Consider the following 22,994-nt stretch of genomic DNA (forward strand, 5'->3'; position numbering starts at 1 on the left):
TCAGCATTTTTGTAGGGTTCACATAACAAACCTCACTGAACAGTTACAATGCATTTTAAGTTTGGGCAAAGATCACTGGGAAATATGCAAATACTGTGCAATGACAGGCTAGTTCTTTTTGGCCACCAAACATGTTTCCCATATTTCACTGGCCATTCTGAAACTTTCTATTAGTTGTCTTCAGGAAAAGATCAAAATAACATCAACCTGAGCTGCTGCCACGGGACATTGTCTTTCTAAAGCAACTATAGACCTACACTGTTTAAGATTAGGGAGGACAGTCATTCATTTCAATTCAACAAGCTCAATGTAACATCGATAGGTTTAGGCTACTACTCTAATTTCCCCTTTACCCTTCATGAGGTTCCTACAACCTAGCCTACGAATGAAAGTTTGTAACGTAGGTGCACAGGTCGAGGGACAAGTTGGAGTAATCAAGCTGACAGACAGTGACACATTGAATACCGCCTTGCATCTAGCTGATCTACAGTGTAATCATTAGGCCAAACAGTTGCGAGCAAGAGTTTCTATTGGACAAATTCAAGTAGGTTTATCCACGTTTTGTTCCATTTAAGAAACTTTTTTCAACAGAATCGTCCGAGTGAATACACCACTGATCACCCGCACACACAGTTCACTTTCATAGCAGCCACATACGAACAGCATCATCACTTTGCTCGTTGTATAATTTCTTCTCGCATCTACGCGCTCTCCTCCTCTCACCTTTTCCGTTTGCTCATATGGTTCAGTGCACAACACAACAGCTGTCTGTGACCAAGCGAAAAAACCTTTCCAAGCCAAATCTTCATACAGTACCATAACCGCTAACCATTACACACAGCCTACATCATTGTCACCATATTAGCTAATGTCATAGTTAACATCGCTACTAGAACTAATGTGCTTGTTAACCCGCTAAAATCACGCAGTACAGTGTACAGCAAGCAGTTTAGCAGTTACACCGGCGGGACCCGACAGCCTTATTCTAAAAATGGATTAAATGAAAAAAAAATCCTCATGAATCTCCACACAATACCCCATAATGACAAAGCAATGTACTGTAGCTCTCTCTCTCTCTCTGCTGCTTCTGTTCAAAACTGTTCAACTATTGTCTTTCTCTCTCTTTGAGTCAACTACTCACCACATTTTATGCACTGCACTGCTAGCTAGCTTTAGATTAAGCTTCAATACTAGATTAATTCTCTGATCCTTTCATTGGGTGGCAACATGTCAGTTCATGTTGCAAGAGCTCTGATAGGTTGGAGGACGTCCTCCGGAAGTTGTCAAAATTACTGTGTAAGTCTATGGAAGGTTGATGAGAACCATGAGCCTCCTAGGTTTTGTATGGAAAACAGTGCACCGAGAGGATGGAAAATATCTGTTCTCCAGCTACACCATGGTGCTACCCCAGAGAGTGCTGTTGAGGCTACTGACCATTGCAAAACAGTGTGTTTTAATCTGTTTACGTGGTGACTTTAATATTTGTAGTATAGTTTTATCTAAAAAGGATAACTTTTTAATTGATCACTGTTTTAATTTTTATGAAAATCACTGAGTAGGATGGTCCTCCCCTCCCTCCTCTGAGGAGCCTCCACTGATACACCTAAGACCCTGCATTCTCAAGCCTTCAGCATGCTGCATCTCAGGGTAGTGAGGGTACTGCACTAACATATCGCATAGCATCAACACTTGCCAATATTGTTAACCTGACTTGGGATACGTGACAATCAATATGTCGCTACTTCTGAGGGAGAAGTTGGCGATCTCCTCCATCTTTCCTCTGCAGAAGGGTGGGAGCCGCACTCCATCAAACTCAAAGTATTTGCTCTCAAACTCTATCGGTGTCTTGGCGTATCTGCCTCGCTCTCGGCCATCCTCAAAACGGGCACCAAATGAAAATATCTTCGTAATCAATTCAAAGGTTATAATTAGATTTGTTTTGAGAGCGATAATTAGTTTCCTCTTGAGTATGGCTTGGCTAGGACTTGATAGTGCGCCTTCAGGCTTCAGCCAATCACGTCGTCGCAACGTGATGTAATTGGATGCGATCATGGAATGCCGCGTGCCTCCTCCTCAGCATCAACACCAGCACGCTGTGGTGGGGTATGCGCGTGCTCACTAGTCTCTGTAGCCGGAAGCATTCAAGATGATGCCGGTATGCCTGTTGTTCTTGGAAGATCAAATCAACAGATTAGGTTTTTCAATATACTTGAATGGCATCAGGAGCCAATGAAATGCTCCATGTTTGATCCGGGCGCTAGCCTATAGGCTCAAACCTGTTAATAATAAAGTTCCACTTGTCACAGTAATAGAAGGTAGGTGAAACAAATACAGATTTGAATGTAATATATTAGAATAGAATAGACATGAATGGTTTCCATCGCTCTCATGTGTTACGGATGCAGAATGTGGGGGCGTGCCTCCACCTGAAATAAGACTCAGCCTCCTTATGCGGATTGGCCAGACCTGCCCTGTTCTGGTATCGGGAAGATTATGGCAAATCAGCGCTCCAGCGATTCTCAGTACATAACTGTCGCTTTGTACCTATCACAAGAAGTGTAGATTGAGGAGTGTGCGCTAGTTTGAGCCGTCCTCTTTCGGGAAACTGTTGTTGACTTTCAGTAATGAAGGGAACTTGTCAAAGACTCCAAGGGTAACATTTTGGAGTCATTATTACAAGCGCATTTACCCAAACGTCTAGGTCCTCGCCAAGGACTGTCCACCCGGGATGTTCGACCTAACGAAGGAATGGAATCTGTCGTTCGCCGGCTGCGGGTTCCTGGGGATCTATCACATCGGAGTGGCCAGCTGCCTGCTGGAACAAGCGCCCTACCTCATCAAAGGTGCCACCAAGATTTACGGGGCTTCCGCCGGTGCCCTAACCGCCTCGGTGCTCGCCAGCCAGGCATCCATAGGTAGGCATCCAATACCCTACACTGGCCCTTTGAGTTCACCGCACCCTGTAATCAGTGGGCTGCCTGGATGGTGACTTTTACACAAAGTGGCAACTTTAGATTAGCAACTAAATTACCTTTAAAGAATAATCACTTGTGGCCTTGATACATGGGGGAAATTATTTAAACAATGCTTAAAACTTTGCTCTTATGTTGTTGATAGGTGGTTATACTGGTGCTCCTTTGTAGCTCAGTGTAGAGCATGGTGCTTTTGACGCCAGGGTAGTGGGTTCAATTCCCGGGTCCACACAGACACAAAATATATTCACACATGACTGTAAGTCTCTTTGGATAAAAGCGTCTGCTAAATGGCATGTATTATTTTCATGTAATAAACTACTAATTATTAAGAATTACATAATTACATGGTCAGAGCCAAAATGGCTGCCTGTGTATAAATATGGTAGCTACCATTGATAAATACCATCTGAGTCAGCTATAGGACTATTGACCTATTGGTCCTCTGGATCAGAGGCCTCCCAATGGTACTGATGGATCTCGCTGACTAGGGGAAAACAGAATCCTGATTAAGAGCAAACATGCCCCAGCTTGACATAGAACGTGACATAGAAAGCTCTTAGCTGAGTCTCTGTGTGATACCATGCCTCTTTCACTGTCTTTTAAACCCAATAACCTTATAGTGAAGAGACGAAGGACTGGGGAACTTAGTAAGTGTCCCAGTTGTGTCCTATCTAAATGAGAGCGAGAGAGAGTTAAACAGGGTGAGAGATTGAAAGAGTAATAGAGGGATAAAAATCAAGTGAACAGGAAGATCTAGGTTACTGTTCATGACCTCAGAGTTTCACTGTCACTCAGTGACTCCAATGTGTTCCACTGATAGTACGAGTAACATCCTTATTTCAGCCAGATAAGACTACCTCAGTATTTTTCTAATCACTTGATTTTCTTTACTGGAATTCTGTCTGTGTGTATAACAGTCTTGAGATACATTCCATCCAAGTGTAGATAAGATGAACACACATAACTAGCTAAGTACAGGTGCAGAGCAGTAAATAAGTTAAACCAGTGGAGAAATGTTTTGTTGTGAGCTACAGATCACTGTTTAGTTCCCTTGAGAATCAATCTTCCTTTGAATAAAAAACATTATCCAATTCCTCCCAATGGAAGGCCCAAACACAACTAACAGACTGTCTCTCCGTCTCTCCCCTCCTCTAGCTAAGTGCTGTGAGGATGTGATCGAGACGGCCAAGGAGGCCCGGAAGCGTAACCTGGGTCCCCTTCACCCCTCCTTCAACCTGGTCAAGGTCATCAGGTTGGGCCTGGAGCGTGACCTGCCCGCCGACGCACACACACTCGCCTCCGGGAGGCTGTGTGTGTCACTCACTCGCGTGTCTGATGGACAAAACGTCATCGTGTCCGAGTTCAAGTCCAAGGAGGAGCTCATCCAGGTGAGTGTCCCCACTCAACCCACCTGGGCTGCTATTCACAAAACATATCCGAGTAGGAGTACTGATCTAGGATCAGTTGGATAAGGAGGTGGCACCTGATCCTAGATCAGTACTCGTACTATAAAACGCATTGTGAATATGGGCCCTGAACACCCATGAGCACTTGAGTTTTTCCATATCCCATACATGTTTGTCTTTTCAGCTCCTGGTCTTGCCATTGACAGTTTACATGAGATGTATGTAGTGTAAACTGGGTTGGACTGTGTAACATCTCTCTCTCTGATGTGTCTACAGGCACTGCTGTGTAGCTGTTTCATCCCCATATACTGTGGTCTGATCCCCCCATCCTTCCAAGGAGTGGTAAGTACCCAAGGCTCTAATGCCTCAACTGCTTTCTTACGTTTCCTTGAACACTGTTTCCTTGTTTTAAAAAAAAAAAGCAGCAGATGTTAGACTGGGTTTATTATGGTCTCGTCTCTTATGCCTTTATTGCTCAGGTCATAGTCATAAGGAGGGTGTAGGTTCAAGCGTAGCACAATGTTGTGTTTTTCTGTTTGTGTGTACAGTGAGGGGAAAAAAGTATTTGATCCCCTCTACTGTCACGGCTCCTCCTCTGCAGTGCAGGGGCGGTTCCTCCTGCAGGCAGAGGAGGGTCGTTAGTGATTGGAGCTGGTGTGATTGGAGCCACCTGGGCTCAGGGTATTTAACAAACTGCTCCACTAACCTCTCTATCGCTTCACTTGCTCTCTCTCTCCCTGCTCCTCCAGGTATGATCCTGTTTTGTTTGTTCCTGTCACGTCCTGACCAGCAGAGGAAGTAATTGTATTAGTTTTGGTCAGGACGTGGCAGACGATTTGTGTTTTGTATGTTTTCTACTTTCTGTCTAGTTTAGTTTTTCTATGTTTAGGTTTGGGTGTTGGACTCTCAATTGGAGGCAGGTGTTGCTGGTTGCCTCTGATTGAGAGTCCTATATATATAGGTGTGTGTTTGGTTTGGGTTTTTGTGGGTAGTTGTATTTGCACTGCGTTATGTTAGCCTGCAAATCTGTTAGCTGTCGTTCCTGTTTCTTGTTTTTTCCGTTACTCACTTTATATAATTTATTAAAGTATGAGTATTCCGGTACCCGCTGCGCCTTGGTCTCATCTCTTCAACGAGACATGTGACAGAACTACCCACCATACCAGGACCAAGCAGCGGAGGAATTCTGGCGAGGACTGGGGAACACGGCGGGAAAGGGAGCCCGAGAGGCAGCCCCAATAATTTTTTTGGGGGGGGCACAAGGGCTGTTTGGTGGGGCGAGATTGGAGACCCAGGCCAGCTCCCCGTACCCTTTTTGGACAGAAACAGACTGGACAGGTCCCGTGCTTTGGGGTAGGTGATGTGGTGAGGCCTGGTATTTTCAGGCCGGTACGCACCGTACCAGCGCCCCGCATGTGCCAGGGGAGAGTGGGCATCCAGCCTGAAGGGGTGATGCCAACCCTGCGCTGGAGACCGCCAGTGCGCCTCTACGGTCCAGTGTTTCCCGCTACACGCACTAGCCTTGAGGTGCGTGTCTCCAGGCTGGCACGTCCAGTACCAGCCCCACGCGTCAGGCATCTAGTGCGTCAGCCCAGCCTCGCCAGTCAGGAGCCGCCAGAGCCGCCCGCCAGTCAGGAGCCGCCAGAGCCGCCCGCCAGTCAGGAGCCGCCAGAGCCGCCCGCCAGTCAGGAGCCGCCAGAGCCGCCCGCCAGTCAGGAGCCGCCAGAGCCGCCCGCCAGTCAGGAGCCGCCAGAGCGGCCCGCCGCGCCGGATCCGCCAGAGCCGCCCGCCAGCCGGGCGCAGCAAGGGTCATCCGCCAGCCGGGCGCAGCCATCGCCGCCCGCCAGCCGGGCGCAGCCAGGGGCGCCTCCTAAGTGGGCGACGCCGAAGGTGGAGCGAGGTCCACGTCCCGCACCTGAGCCGCCTCCTATATAGGTGGGTTGGGGAGGGGGGGGTGTAGCACAGTGCCGTCGTTGACGGCAGCCACCCTCCCTTCCCTCCCTTTAGTTTAGGGGGATATTTTTTGTTGTTTGGGGGTTTTTGTCTTTTCTTTTAGGTGCATTCGGGGTCTGCACCTTTGGGGGGGGGGGGTACTGTCACGTCCTGACCAGCAGAGGGAGTAATTGTATTAGTTTTCGTCAGGACGTGGCAGAGGGTTTGTGTTTTGTATGTTTTCTACTTTCTGTCTAGTTTAGTTTTTCTATGTTTAGGTTTGGGTGTTGGACTCTCAATTGGAGGCAGGTGTTGCTGGTTGCCTCTGATTGAGAGTCATATGTATGTATGTATGTATGTATGTATGTATGTATGTATGTATGTAGGTTTGGGTTTTTGTGGGTAGTTGTATTTGCACTGCGTTATGTTAGCCTGCAAATCTGTTAGCTGTCGTTCCTGTTTCTTGTTTTTTCCGTTACTGACTTTATATAATTTATTAAAGTATGAGTATTCCGGTACCCGCTGCGCCTTGGTCTCATCTCTTCAACGACACATGTGACAGTTCCTTTGTTGGTTTATTTAGTTAACACTCAGTCATGTTTACACACACATATTCACGCATCCATGCACCCTACATACACCCTACATTATAACATTTCCACACCTCATTCCTTTTTCTTTGTTTAGAATTAATAGTTTTGTTTTATAATAAAGAACCTTTTGAATTGGCCTATACCGGTTGTTGATGTCCTCTCATTTTTGCCACAGGCTATGAGCCGGCCTGTGACACCACTGACAAAGAAATGATCAGTCTATAATTTTAATGGTAGGTTTATTTGAACAGTGAGAGACAGAATAACAACAAAAAAATCCAGAAAAACGCATGTCAAAAATGTTATAAATTGATTTGCATTTAAATAAGTATTTGACTCCTCTGCAAAACATGACTTAGTACTTGGTGGCAAAACCCTTGTTGGCAATCAGAGGTCAGACTCTCTCTCTGGTTGTTTGCTGTACATTGTGTACCATTCTGTCTCAGGTGAAGAACGGGCTCAGAGCCAAGTCTACATTGTGACTCAACACATTAACACACATACCTGTCGTATGTCCCATCTCTCTATATAGATGTATGACCCATCTCCCTATATAGATGTATGACCCATCTCCCTATATAGATGTATGACCCATCTCCCTATATAGATGTATGACCCATCTCTCTATATAGATGTATGACCCATCTCTCTATATAGATGTATGACCCATCTCTCTCTATAGATGTATGACCCATCTCTCTCTATAGATGTATGACCCATCTCTCTCTATAGATGTATGACCCATCTCTCTCTATAGATGTATGACCCATCTCCCTATATAGATGTATGACCCATCTCTCTATATAGATGTATGACCCATCTCTCTATATAGATGTATGACCCATCTCTCTATATAGATGTATGACCCATCTCTATATAGATGTATGACCCATCTCTCTATATAGATGTATGACCCATCTCTCTATATAGATGTATGACCCATCTATAGATGTATGCCCCATATATAGATGTATACTTATTTCCCTCATTAAAATGCAAATCAATTTATAACATTTTTTACATGCGTTTTTCTGGATTTTTTTGTTATTCTGTCTCTAACTGTTCAAATAAACCTACTGTAACAGTAGTCGTAATGGATGGACCAAGGCGCAGCGGGTATGTGAATGCTCATTTTTATTAATTCAAAACGAAAACGATAAACGGGCAACAAACAGTCTTGCAGGCAACACACAGCTATGCTAAGAACAACCTCCCACAAATCCCATGACAAACACATTCCTATTTATAGGACCTTCAATCAGAGGCAATGATAGACAGCTGCCTCCAATTGAAGGCCCCAACCCCAATTACCTAAACATAGAAATAGAAATGACTAGACAGAACATAGAAATACACTAACATAGAACAATGACAAAAACCCCGGAATACATAAACCAAACACCCCTCTACATACACACACACCCCGAACCATATAAAACAAATACCCCCTGCCACGTCCTGACCAAACTATAATAACAAATAACCCCTTTACTGGTCAGGACGTGACACCTACCATTAAAATTATAGACTGATAATTTCTTTGTCAGTGGGCAAACGTACAAAATCAGCAGGGGATCAAATACTTTTTTCCCTCACTGTATAGATGTATGCCCCATCTCTCTATTTAGATATATGCCCTATACTAGGTCTATTATGACAAATATATAGAACAGTCATAAATGACTTATAAACAGCATATCTGAGGGCATGAAGTTGAACTTTCTGCCAGTTGATGGAGCATGTACTTTTTCAGAATAATGTGCATACTATTTATTTAAGTTTCTTGTGAAAGTGATGAAGTTTCATTTCAACTAGATTTCATCACTGGACTCGTAACAGTTGGCTTTGACACTCTGAACAAGGATATATAGTGCATTCTTTGCCCTCAGCCCTGAACTCTCTTTGCTAAACTCACTGCCAAGTTCAGTCTTGATCATGCTTTGGAACTGGGCAATGCTATCCTTTTTCCCCTTCAGATGTTCTCTGCCTTTTACACTGGAAAACTATGAATTCATTTTGAAATGTTAGAGGGTAGCATCTGAACTTGAAATGGAGCTGCATCGGATAATTACATGAGACTGGTGTAAAAATGGATTCAGTTGGTAGAGCATGGCGTTTGCAACGCCAGGGTTGTGGGTTCGATTCCCACGGGGGACCAGTACGGAAGAAAAAAATGTATGAAATGTATGCATTCACTACTGTAAGTCGCTCTGGATAAGAGCGTCTGCTAAATGACTAAAATGTCAAATGTAGTAATTTCAGATTGTTTGGTCATGAGTTGGCAGTGTGGAGAAGCTGGCTAAGGGGAAATCTGACATGCCTAAAATGCCCTCAAGAGGGGAATGTTTCCTTGAATATGTTGTTTCATATCATATTACATTTCAGTGATAACCGAGTTGGGTTATAAGTTACATATTTTTTTAGCAGAAGATAGGCAGAGGAAGTCAACAACAAATATTTATAATATATAAATAGAGATTTAGAACAGTCATCCTCTCAGCCCTGAGACGTCTGGACTACAGTATGCCTGGGGTGTTGTTCTGTGGAAAGGCTGTTGTCCTGGAAATAGTCAAACAGATAAGGCTTGTTTATAGTTGTGCATGGGTCTAAAAACACCCAGTAGTCTCACTTTCTCTCTCCCTCCCTCTCTCCCCCCTCTTCTCTCTCCAGCGTTATGTGGATGGGGGGATCAGTGACAACCTTCCACAGTCAGAGCTGAAGAACACCATCAGCATTTCTCCGTTCTCCGGCGAGAGCGACATCTGTCCCCGGGACACCTCCTTCAAATTCCACGAGCTGCGCTTCACCAACACCTCCATCCAGATTAACCTGGACAATATGTACCGCCTCAGCAATGCCCTGTTCCCCCCAGAACCCAAGGTAGGTCGACCGCTATGACTGCTTACCAATGCGTTATGCATGGCCCTGGGAATGTGTTATGAAGTCCTTATGTAGGCCCTGTTCCCAAAGGTAGGATAGAGGATCAGGATGCCCCTTAGTCCCATTCATCAGATGGGTTGTTTATGACTACTTGTAAATAGAAGCCTTATGTATGGGTTATGTGTTATGAAATCCTTATTTAGGTACCCTTGAAATAGTCTAAACATTCTATACATTTCTGTAGGAGAGCGTAGTAGTCTGGTATGGGAGACTGGGCCCCTGATCTTCCACTATCCTATTCCCTGATTATATAACCCCAACTCCCCCATTTCACCCCTTACCCTGTCTCCTCTTTGGACTCTACCCTTACCCCCCATACTTCCTATCTGAACTTTGCCCTCTCCTGTTGCTCCCTAACTCCACAGTGATCAATACTGGCAGGACATTATTGGCTTCTGTCCTTGTTGAATTACATTTCCTGTATTGCACATTCTTCTTCACTGTCTGGATAATAACATGGGAGTCAACTTTTAGCGTCAGGTGAACTTTGCCCTCTTTGAGGTTGGTCTGTGTCTCTTGGTTCAGTTTTCGCTCTGTTATTATTGTTGCTGCAATCCAAGATCAGCCACTGTCTTTTCCCTTCATGTGTACCTGGAATGTTGTAACTGGAATTTGGGGATTATGCCAAATCCCACCGACAGAGCCATGTGCAGAGGCCCTACTTAGAAAAGGAAGTGTGTGTTTCACTTGACTCTGCCACCTTTGACATAGTGTTTACACATGGCATGCACAGACACACACATAGAAGACTCCACCCGACCTTTTCCCTCACGTGTAATAGTGTTTAACCTACCCTGACTAAATTCACACATATGTAGTGCCACTGAAGCTAGCTGTCCAGATACCTGTCTCCCTGTTGCTTTGTTGTTATAGGAACACAGAATAAGGAGTAGCCAGACAACAGAAAGAACTCTGCCACATTGACCTTTAACCCCTAGTCAAACACTTCCTAGATTGTTGTCCATTCAAAAATACAGGAGCCTATTGCACAGGAGGGTTCTGGTTGATATTAGTCATTCCCCTCTGTTTTATGTGGTTATAAACAGCTGTACTTGTTTAATACGGTTGTTAACTGTCAGCGATAACATGATTGCTAATCAGTCAGTGGTAGTGATAGTTAGAACTAATTACATAATAAATGTGAGATCATGCTCTGTATCTTGTGTGGGTGGGTATATCTGAGTCCCAATGATCCTGTGATATGATTATGAGTATGTCTTATATTTATTCAATTTACCTCTTGCATATGATCTACTACCTCAATAGGTATGATCTATGTGTTTTCTCTGACAGGTCATGGCAGAGATATGTCAGAGTGGCTACAAGGATGCCCTTCGCTTTCTTGAGGAGAACCGTGAGTATTACTATGTTGCCTTTGACAGTAATAGTGGGCTGTGCTAAGATCATAAGCTACTGTGATATACAGTACATGCAGTGAGTATCAATGATGTACAGGGTTCAACATGAAGTATAGAGTAAACCAGCACTTATTTATGGGGTAATATTTTTATGCTGTGTTACAAAGATGATGAATGTATTGTTTATGACGTCAGATCTGCTGAAGCTGGAGTGTCCGACTGCCGGCCCCAACCTATCAGAAGCCATACACACCTGCTGCTGCAAGCCCATCCCCACGGAAACCACTAAGGACTGGATGCTCCGCCGGCTCCGCCTCCTCAGGAAGCGGCACTGGTGGCTGGACGAGCAGATTGTTGACAACCTGCCTACCCAAATCAAAAAAGGTAGATAGGAAGTTAACCTAGACTCAGATCTTTTCTGCTCAAAGCTGTTAGAAACTGTTGTTATCTAGTTATAACACTGACATTAACATTGTGTTGTCGCTGCGCTCTTGTCAGTGACGTGTGGTTGTTGTGTGTATCTGAAAGTCATCTGAGGCTGTGCCCGTGTCAGCGAAGTGTGACATATTGTGTCTCTATGACTGTAGTGTTCTGTGAGGCGTGCCAGCAGAAGCCGGGTCTGTATGCTCAGGTGTCCGAGATGCTGCCGGTCAGAGTGGCCTCCTACATGCTCCTGCCCTGCACACTACCTGTGGTATCAGCCTACTCAGTGGGCAAGAGGTAAGTCTACATCCTATACCACTACTAGTGCTACCTACCACAAACTAACAAGCCCTCAATGAACTCTATGCAGTCACAGTAGCTCAAACAGCAACCAATGACAACAGTAATGCTAACAAATCAGCTTTTAAAAAGCCCAGAAATATCCTTTAGCATAACTAACCTTTAGCATAACTTGCCTTTAGCATAACTAGCCTTTAGCATACAGCAGCCAATACCTTCAAACTAGCCCTGACAGCAACTACTGACAACAAAGTAGTCTTTAAAGTAGTCACTAGCCCACCACAGCAACCAAATAACACTGTGAACGCAAACAAACTAGGAATACAAATAGAATCAATTTGAATGTGCTGCACAGGGACTCCATCTAGTTGGCAAGTCAATCCACCACAGGAATTGTTGAGAACTGACCCCCCCCCCCCCCCCCGCTTGCACATCACAGCACATTGACTCTTCTTGTCCCTCTCCTGTAATCCAGGTTTGTGGAGTGGATCCCCGAGGTGCCTGCAGATATGCGTTGGCTAGCTGGGGTGGCTGGGGATGTGGCTGGGAGCGTGTACAGACATACCTGGAGAGGAGCACCAGCAGACATAACCAGGTGAGAGACATGGAATTACTACTACTGGGTTATATTATGGATGGATGGAGTCTACTTGTAGATTTGGATGCCTGTCATACAGTATGAATAAAGTCTAATGGTCTTGTGTGTTTTTCTTTTTGCAGTGATGGTTCCCGGAGGAATTGCATGAGCCTGCCCCTACCCCTGGACAGTGACGGACACAGTGAGAGAGACTGTCACCTCTCCGGGTTCGCTCTCTCTGCTCTTGACCTCCAAAGCCAATACTGGAACATCCCCACCGCCCCCTCTTCCCACCGCCGCACCAGCCCCCTCATGCTCAGCCCCTCCCCACGACAGATCTGCTTCTTTGTTGGCTCGCAGGACGAGAGTGACTGACAGTCCCATCCACCAATGAGAGGACACTGTGACTTTGTTTTAAAAGATGATAGGACAGTCCAGCTCAAGATCCCTCCCACAGGGCCTGTCTATAGGCTATAGGAACTGTGAAGGGTGGTTTGGGATGGACAAATGATGGTCATGTGATTGAATAGCTTTGGGATCCAGAACTGTTGCTATAGACATACTAATCATGTATTTTGATCACTCCACCATCCATATTTTATTCTACAGTACACATTGTAAAACAATTTACCTGCTCACCACCAAAGACCTCTGCAAGTGAATTATTTTTTGAAATTATACATTTTATAACTAACTATGTCTAGTTTTTCCAGATAACTTGTTGTCACTACAACTATACCTACCTACCTACCTACCTACCTACCTACCTACCTACCTACCTACCTACCTACCTACCTACCTACCTACCTACCTACCTACCTACCTACCTACCTACCTACCTACCTACCTACCTACCTACCTACCTACCTACCTACCTACAGTACCTACCTACCAGAGGAGGCTGGTGGAAGGAGCTATAGGATGACTGGCTCATTGTAATGGCTGGAATATAATAAATAGAAACGTATCAACCACATCAAACAGGGGCGGCAGGTAGCCTAGTGGTTAGAGCTTTGGGCCAGTAACCGAAATGTTGCTGGATTGAATCCCCGAGCTGACAAGGTCAAAATCTGCCGTTATGCCCCTGAAAAAGGCAGTTAACCCACTGTTCCCCAGTAGGCTGTCATTGTAATTAAGAATTTGTTCTTAACTGACTTTCCTAGTTAAATTAAAATAAAAAACATATGGAAACCACGTTTGACTCTGTTCCATTAATTCCATTCCAGCCAATACAATGAGCCTGTCCTCCTATAGCTCCTCCCACCAGCCTCCTCTGCTACCTACCTACAGTACACAGGAGGTTGGTAGCACCTTAATTGGGGGGATGGGCTCATGGTAATGGCGGTAGTGGAATGGTATCAAAAACATGGTTTCCATATGTTTTCTCTTCCAGACATTATTATGAGGTGTCCTCCCCTCAGCAGCCTCCTTTGCTACAGTACCTACCTACATGTGTTCATTGAAATGTAGCATTCATTCCTAACGGACTGTTGACTTCCTTGACTATGAGCTGTGTGTTTTCCTGACTACTATTAGACAGGACCCTTGAACTGAACTAGGAACTACTGTGATGCAAGAAATATGTATCACAATATTCTTGAAAGTTCCTTTCAGAACTTCTCTTAATGTTGACCATTGCTTTTGCACAATAACTTTAGTTGCATAGGATTCACAATTTTTATATGGCATCTTCAAATGGGTCATTCACATGAAACCCGTATTAAAATGTATGTAGAAAATTGAGTTACAAAACCATGTTGCATCTGCAAAATCAACTATCATTCAGAGGACTAAGATGTCTAGTTTTTGGGAAAGTGTCTTATTTTAAATACATTTGACATTTTCGCCAGAATTTTGTAATTTTTGTACCCCAAATTCCCTTTACTGAAATACTTTCGGGTTAAATTCTCAGGTCATTTTATAAAAAAATATATATATTTAGGAAAACCTAATTTCATATGAATAAAACACAAAATATGTTGCTGTAATTTGTCCATAAATCATAAAAATGGTATACATTTATAATTAAATGCTTCAGAGTTCAAGTAACCGACACATCTCAACATCCACTGTTCAGAGGAGACTGCATGAATCAGGCCTTCATGGTCTACTTGCTCCATAGAAATCACTACTAAAGGACACCAATAATAGGAAGAGACTTGCTTGGGCCAAGAAACACGGGCAATGGACATTAGCCCGGTGGAAATCTATCCTTTGGTCTGATGAGTCCAAATTAGAAGTTTAGAGTAGGCGAACTGATGATCTCTGCATGTGTAGTTCCCACCGTGAAGCATGGAGGAAGTGTGATGGTGTGGGGGTGCTTTGCTGGTGCCACTGTGATTTATTTAGTAATGAAGTCACATTTAACCAGTATTGCTACCACAGCATTCTGCAGCGATACACCATCCCATCTGGTTCGCACTTAGTGGGACTGTCATTTGTTTTTCAACAGGACAATGACCCAAAACACACCTCCGGGCTGTGTAAGGGCTATTTGACCAAGAAGGAGAGTGAAGGAGTGCTGCATCAGATGACCTGGCTTCCACAATCACCCGACCTCAACCCAATTGAGATGGTTTGGTATGAGTTGGACCGCAAAGTGAAGGAAAAGCAGCCAGCAAGTGCTCAGCATATGTAGGAACTCCTTCAAGACTGTTGGAAAAGCATTCCAGGTGACAACCTCATGAAGCTGGTTGAGAGAATGCCAAGAGTGTGCAAAGCTGTCATCAAGGCAAAGGGTGGCTACATTGAAGAATCAAACATAAAATATATTTTGATTTGTTTAACACTCTTTTGGTTACTACATGATTCCATGTGTTATTTCATAGTTTTGATGTCTTCACTAATATTCTACAATGTAGAAAATAGTAAAAATTAGAAGTTTGGCTGTATAGATGGATGTCATGTTCCCATCAAGTGTCCATCAACTCCTGATGCTGAGGAGTACAGGAACCGTAAGAACTGGTCTTCCATCAATGTTCAGGGTGTATGCACTCTTAATTTAGAGTTTTCAAACATTGTTGCCCGTTGGAAAGGCGCAACTCACGATTCAAGGATTTTTCTCAACTCTTTATTGTGTGCTCAGTTTCAGAGAGGACAACATAGTGGACTACTACCTGGTGACAGTGGATATGGTCAGAGTAACTTTTTATTCACACCATACATAAATCCTACAACAGGTGAGCAGCAAAGATATAACAGAGCTCGTATCTGCACGAGCGTATGTTTGGAGTATGGAAAAATCGATTCCAATGTTTACGCAATACACTACGTTTCAAGTGTTAGTGTAGGTTCCTTGTTCCTTGTCAAATATTTGCTTATTGGTGAAATCAGCAATCAGAAAATATCTTTAAGTAAATCAATCAAAAACCTTTATTAATGCAATTGCAGACAGAAGTTGACAACGGGAACATAGCACGCATGTTTCTGAGTAAGTTCTGCAAAATAGGAAAGGTTCCAAGTTGCTTTAATATGCTTGCAGTCAACCCCTAGTGATGTAATTGCCTACGTCAACACCTTCTACTCATGAGACCAAGCCCATGCATATACAGATACACAAACTTGCAGGAGAGACAATAGTTCCAGTGTTTTCTAAGGGCTCAGCAGTAATTTTCCACATCCCAAGTTGCTTTATAGTGGTATGTCTGACTTGTCTCATCTCTTTCACTCCCCTGCAGGGTTCTGTGTCTATGAATCTCTTTTAGAAGCTAAAGAAACGCACACCTATTTAGGCGAGGTGCTGGCTAGCGGAGTAGAACACTTTAAAAAAAATAAAGGAGAGCCGCACGCTCTAGGAGCTCAGATGCAAAAATATTTATGTCCAACGTTTCGACAGACAAGCTGTCTTCATCAGGGTGTAATGACAAACACTGCAAGGTGACTCGTTTATATAGTGTCAAAAGACACACACAGGTGTCTGTAATCACGGCCATGTGTGGCCTGATATCATTGGTTAATTCTCATATATTAAAATAGCATACAAAAAACATAAATGGATAGCGTACAATCATAGATACAATTTGGCTACATAAGCCTACAAACATTTACAATAGCAAAATCACAATAATCACAAGAATGGCTTCAGATCAAAGTCTACATTGAGACCGAAGGGAGCAAGGGTCTTTAAATTAAAGATCCAGGCAGCTCCTCGTTTTAACAATAAATTGTCGAGGTCACCCCCTCTCCTAGGGAGGGTGACATGTTCGATGCCAATATAACGTAGAGATGAAATCGAGTGGTTTTCTTCCAAAAAGTGGGCCGTAACTGAGTAAGTGGAGTTTTTGCACCTAAATGTGCTACGATGCTCCGAGATTCGTACTTTTAATTTGCGCTTTGTTTTACCCACATCATTTTTACCACAAGAACAAGTTATAAGATAAATAACTACGTTAGTGGTCCACGTGATAACACCTTTGATTGGGATCTGTTTCCCTGTTTGGGGGTGTTTGAAGGATCTACATTTATAAGTGCCATTGCATTGAGCACAGCCATTACATTTGTAGTTTCCATCCAGTAGGGGAGCAAATAGACATTGTGCAGGGATATCTTGGGGTGGTAAATCAGAGTTTACCAAGTGATCTCTGAGGTTTCTGCCCCGCGAGAATACGACCAAGGGAAGGTCCGAAAACACATTACCGATACTATTATCGGATCTTAGAATGTGCCAATGTTTGTGAACATTCCCTTAATTTGTTCAGAGCACTTTGAATAGCGGGTAGTTAGAACGCAAGAATGCGTCCTCTCCTTGAATTTTCTTTGCGTCTCTTTTTTACAAATACTTTTGATTCGACAGAATTGGCTGTAGGGCAAACTGTTTTTCAAGGGAAGTGGGTGACAACTGTCAGGCCTCAACAAACTGTTAAGCTCAGTAGGTTTCCTGTAAAGATCAGTGTATAGAATACTATCTTCACACAAGATCAGAAGATCAAGAAAACTGATTTGACGTGTATCAGATTGCATAGTAAATCTCAGATGCTCAGAACAGGAGTTAAGAAAAGCATGGAACGCCTGGAGCTGTTTTGCATCAACCCTCCATAGAACAAAAATATCATCAATATACCGTTTCCAAATAATGATGTTAGGCATGAAAACATTTTTGAGAGGGTTGAAAATAAATTGTTTCTCCATGTAACCCACATACAAATTAGCATAGTTAGGAGCCATGGGGGATCCCATAGCAGTACCCTTCGTTTGAATAAAGAAATCATTTAGAAACATGATGTAGTTGTGTGTGAGTACTATTTCAGCCAATGTTATAATGCAGGAACTGGAAGGTAGTTCATTAGGGTCAAGTTGCAGAAGAAAATGTTCCATAACTTCAATACCGCCCTCGTGTGGAATATTTGTTTATAACGACTCAACATCAAAAGTAACTAACAAAGTATTCTCAGGGAGAGGATCAAGAGCTTCAATGATAGAGATCATACTGCTGGTGTCCTTTACAAAGGAGGGGAGCTGTTCTGAGATCATACTGCTGGTGTCCTTTACAAAGGAGGGGAGCTGTTCTGAGATCATACTGCTGGTGTCCTTTACAAAGGAGGGGAGCTGTTCTGAGACCATACTGCTGGTGTCCTTTTCAAAGGAGGGGAGCTGTTCTGCGAGTGGTCTAATCAAAAAGTCAACAAAGGTAGATAGAGGGGCCATTACTGCATCAATGCCCGCTACAATAGGGCGTCCTGGAGGTTTTGTAACATTCTTGTGTAATTACGGCAGAACAGTCCTGTGGTCTCCCTTCTGCTAGTAGGTTGTTTCTCATTACCTCTCTTTATAAAGTATATAAACCCACATTCAAACTCCATCCGTCTCATAGGCTCAACCTGACTCCTGAACAGCTCAGTGATTATAGAACCTGAGTGTGAGTGTGAAATGATGTCTCCTTCTTCTGCTCGTTGGCTAGAGCCTTCTTTTTCATCTTTCTTTCCGGCCTTTTGGTCTGGGCCCGCTGCTTCTGTCCTTTGGCTCGAACCTTCTTCCTCCTTCAGATGTTCTCAGGGCCCTGCTCTCCCTTCCTCCAGTCGCTCATCTATGGCTTCCACTCTGGGAGATGCTTGCAGTAGGAGAGATGATGCCAGCTGGACATCTCCACTACCTGGATTGCAATCGGTGTTGCCATGGTCACCTGGAAGGGTCCCATCCATCTTGGCTGGTTCCATTTTCTTTTATGGACTCATAGTTTCACGCAGACTCCTACGCAGATGGCCAGAGCATCTGGATCCTCACCTGGGATTGGTCCTGCTGCTTCCTAGTGTGAGAGTGGAGAAAACTGACAATAGAAGTTAGTTCTTTCATGTACTCATTGTGATCACACTGTGCCTCAGTTATGTTTATCTTTCGGTCAGTCATAGGTCTCACTCCTTGGGTGTTCAATGGTCGTCTTGTTAACATTTCATAAGGTGTACACCCAATACCTTTGTTAAGGCTGGTACGCATTTTCATGAGGACAAGGGGCAATCCCTCTACCCATGTCATTCCTGTGGAATGGCATAGTTTGGCAAGGGAGCCTTTCAGGGTCTGATTAGCCCTCTCAGTAACTCCCGTTACTCCGCGGGTGATAGTTGGACACAAACTTCTGGTCAACACTCATCATTTTGGCCATTTGGGCAACCACATCTCCTATGAGATGGGTCCCATTGTCTGCAGACAAAACCTCAGGCACTTCGAACCTGAGTATACAGTGAGGGAAAAAAGTATTTGATCCCCTGCTGATTTTGTACGTTTGCCCACTGACAAAGAAATGATCAGTCTATAAATTTAATGGTAGGTTTATTTGAACAGTGAGAGACAGAATAACAACAAAAAAATCAAGAAAAACGCATGTCAAAAACGTTATAAATTGATTTGCATTTTAATGAGGGAAATAAGTATTTGGCCCCCTCTGCAAAACATGACTTAGTACTTGGTGGCAAAACCCTTGTTGGAAGTCACAGAGGTCAGACGTTTCTTGTAGTTGGCCACCAGGTTTGCACACATCTCAGGAGGGATTTTGTCCCTCTCCTCTTTGCAGATCTTCTCCAAGTCATTAAAACCTCTCTGGGCTAGGTGGGACGTGACCGTCCCACTCTATTCAACAGCCAGTGGAACAGCGTGGTGCAAAATACAAAAACCAAAAAAAATGCAATAATTTCAATTTTTCAAATATACGACTATTTTACACCATTTTAAAGATAAGACTCTCGTTAATCTAACCACATTGTCCGATTTCAAAAAGGCTTTACAGCGAAAGCAAAACATTAGATTATGTTAGGAGAGTACATGGCCAAAAATAATCACACAGCCATTTTCCAAGCAAGCATATATGTCACAAAAACCCAAAACACAGCTAAATGAAGCACTAACCTTTGATGATCTTCATCAGATGACACTCCTAGGACATTATGTTATACAATACATGCATGTTTTGTTCAATCAAGTTCATATTTATATCAAAAAAACGCTTTTTACATTGGCGTGTGATGTTCAGAAAATGTATTCCCACCGAAAACTTCCGGTGAATTTACTAAATTACTCATCATAAACGTTGACAAAATACATAACAATTATTTTAAAAATTATAGATACACAACTCCTTTATGCAATCGCTATGTCAGATTTTAAAATAGCTTTTTGGCGAAAGCCCATTTGGCAATATTCTGAGTACATAGCTCAGCCATCACGGCTAGCTATTTTGACACCCGCCAAGTTCGGCACACTAAACTCAGAATTAGTATTCGAAAAATTGTATTACCTTTGCTGATCTTCGTCAGAATGCACTCCCAGGACTGCTACTTCCACAAGAAATGTTGTTTTTGTTCCAAATAATCCATAGTTATGTCCAAATACCTCCGTTTTTTTCGTGCGTTCAGGTCACTATCCAAAGGGTAACGCGCGAGCGCATTTCGAGACAAAAAAATTACAAATGTTCCATTACCGTACTTAGAAGCATGTCAAACGCTGTTTAAAATCATTTTTTATGGCATTTTTCTCGTAAAATAGCGATAATATTCCAACCGGACAATAGTGTATTCATTCAAAGAGGAAAAGAAAAAACAGCGTGGTCGCGTGAACGCGCATATCCAATCTCTTTTTCACCAGGCAGACCACTGAGAAACTGAGCTACTATACTCTGCCCAGAGAAGGAGACGCCTCAATCCGCTTTCTGAAGGCTTTAGAGAGCCAATGGAAGCCTTAGAAAGTGCTACGTAACCCCACAGATAGTGTAGTTTTGATTGAGAATCAAAAGAAGAACTACAAATTCTCAGACAGGCCACTTCCTGCTTGGAATTTTCAGGTTTTTGCCTGCCATATGAGTTCTGTTTTTTCTATGGGATTAAGGTCTGGAGACTGGCTAGGCCACTCCAGGACCTTAATGTGCTTCTTCTTGAGCCACACCTTTGTTGCCTTGGCCGTGGGTTTTGGGTAATTGTCATGCTGGAATACCCATCCACGACCCATTTTCAATGCCATGGCTGAGGGAAGGAGGTTCTCACCCAAGATCTGACGGTACATGGCCCCGTCCATCGTCCCTTTGATGCGGTGAAGTTGTCCTGTCCCCTTAGCAGAAAAACACCCCCAAAGCATAATGTTTCCACCTCCATGTTTGACGGTGGGGATGGTGTTCTTGGGATCATAGGCAGCATTCCTCCTCCTCCAAACACGGCGAGTTGAGTTGATGCCAAACAGCTCCATTTTGGTCTCATCTGACCACAACACTTTCACCCAGTTGTCCTCTGAATCATTCAGATGTTCATTGGCAAACTTCAGACGGGCATGTATATGTGATTTCTTGAGCAGGGGGACCTTGCGGGCGCTGCAGGATTTCAGTCCTTCACGGCATAGTGTGTTACCAATTGTTTTCTTGATGACTATGGTCCCAGCTGCCTTGAGATCATTGGCAAGATCCTCCCGTGTTGTTCTGGGCTGATTTCTCATCATTCTCATGATCATTGCAACTCCACGAGGTGAGATCTTGCTTGGAGCCCCAGGCCAAGGGAGATTGACAGTTCTTTTGTGTTTCTTCCATTTGCGAATAATCGCACCAACTGTTGTCACCTTCTCACCAAGCTGCTTGGCGATGGTCTTGTAGCCCATTCCAGCCTTGTGTAGGTCTACAATCTTGTCCCTGACATCCTTGGAGAGCTCTTTGGTCTTGGCCAAGGTGGAGAGTTTGGAATCTGATTGATTGATTGCTTATGTGGACAGGTGTCTTTTATACAGTTAACAAACTGAGATTAGGAGCACTCCCTTTAAGAGTGTGCTCCTAATCTCAGCTTGTTACCTGTATAAAAGACACCTGGGAGCCAGAAATCTTTCTGATTGAGAGGGGGTCAAATACTTATTTCCCTCATTAAAATGCAAATCAATTTATAACATTTTTGACATACGTTTTTCTGGATTTTTTTGTTGTTATTCTGTCTCTCACTGTTCAAATAAACCTACCATTAAAATTATAGACTGATCATTTCTTTGTCAGTGGGCAAACGTACAAAATCAGCAGGGGATCAAATACTTTTTTCTCTCACTGTAATTTCCTTGACTAGCTATTTTGCAACTGTTCGCGCATCGCAGTTGGTGGTGGGAAATGCTTCCACCCACCTGTTAAACCTGTCAATTATCACCAGGCAGCATCTCTCTCTTTCTTTTTGCTCTACCATGTCTATGAAATCCATAGCAAGGTGGAGAAAATATTATTTTGGAGTGGGTAACTTCCCTGGTCGCAGTGGAGTTCCCTTGTCTATGTTATATAATAGTATGTCGCGCAACGATAAATGAACTGTTTTACATGCTGATTCAAATTTGGGCAAAACCATTGGGCCGAAATCTCTCCTCCACCATGTCCCCGCTTGACGAATGGCTCACTCCATGAGCCAATCGGCAAACAGTTGAGATCATGGTTAATGGTAAACAGGGCATGCAAGACAAGAGATGTAGCCATAAGCCAGACCTATTAGTAAACCCTCTTGCTCTCCAAACCCCACTCCATGACAAACAAACCCCAATAGCATATGCTGAGTCTGAGTAGAAAGTAAGGGCCTTCCCTTCCCCCAATTCACAAGCTGTGTTCAGAGCGAATAAATCTGCCTGTTGCGCTGATAAATGTTCTGGTAGGGGCTGTATAACCTAAATATCACCTTCCACATCTACTACAGCAAATCCTATATGTTTCTTCCCTGTTCTTTGATCTATATAAGCAGAACCATCAACAAACAGCACTATGTCAGAGTCAAACAGAGGTTCATCAAACAAGTCTTTGTCCAGTACACATTCCTGGGCTGTCCCGATGTCCCTGTTATTGTTACTGATGATTTGCGCTGGGAAGCCCAAACAACTTCAGGTTTGCCTAAACAGGAACAGTGAGCTCCAGTGTCTATTAGAAATGGTAGGTCATGTCCATTAACATTAAGAGTAACCATTGGCTCTTCTCTTCCATCATTGAATTCATACTGGGGACACTGGAGCAGGGGAGTCGGGCGCCTTCATTGTTGATTCTGAGGGAAATAAGAACTGTTGGTGTT

At 43.6% G+C, this 22,994-nt stretch overlaps 1 protein-coding gene across 1 annotated transcript; it reads left to right on the forward strand.

Annotated features, from left to right (window-relative positions):
* Nucleotides 1-2,515: 2,515 nt before the first annotated feature.
* On the forward strand, nt 2,516-14,349 carry LOC106576159 (patatin-like phospholipase domain-containing protein 2). Its single transcript, XM_014153107.3, has 9 exons — nt 2,516-2,915; nt 4,131-4,363; nt 4,658-4,723; nt 9,577-9,786; nt 11,140-11,200; nt 11,400-11,588; nt 11,792-11,924; nt 12,403-12,522; nt 12,648-14,349. Exons 1-9 carry the CDS (start codon nt 2,729-2,731, stop codon nt 12,877-12,879), a joined length of 1,431 nt encoding a protein of 476 aa, XP_014008582.1. The 5' UTR covers nt 2,516-2,728; the 3' UTR covers nt 12,880-14,349.
* The last annotated feature ends 8,645 nt before the right edge of the window (nt 14,350-22,994 follow it).

The sequence above is a fragment of the Salmo salar genome, chromosome 17, assembly GCF_965601325.2.
Source record: "Salmo salar chromosome 17, fSalSal1, whole genome shotgun sequence".
In the NCBI taxonomy this organism is placed as follows: Eukaryota; Metazoa; Chordata; class Actinopteri; order Salmoniformes; family Salmonidae; genus Salmo; species Salmo salar.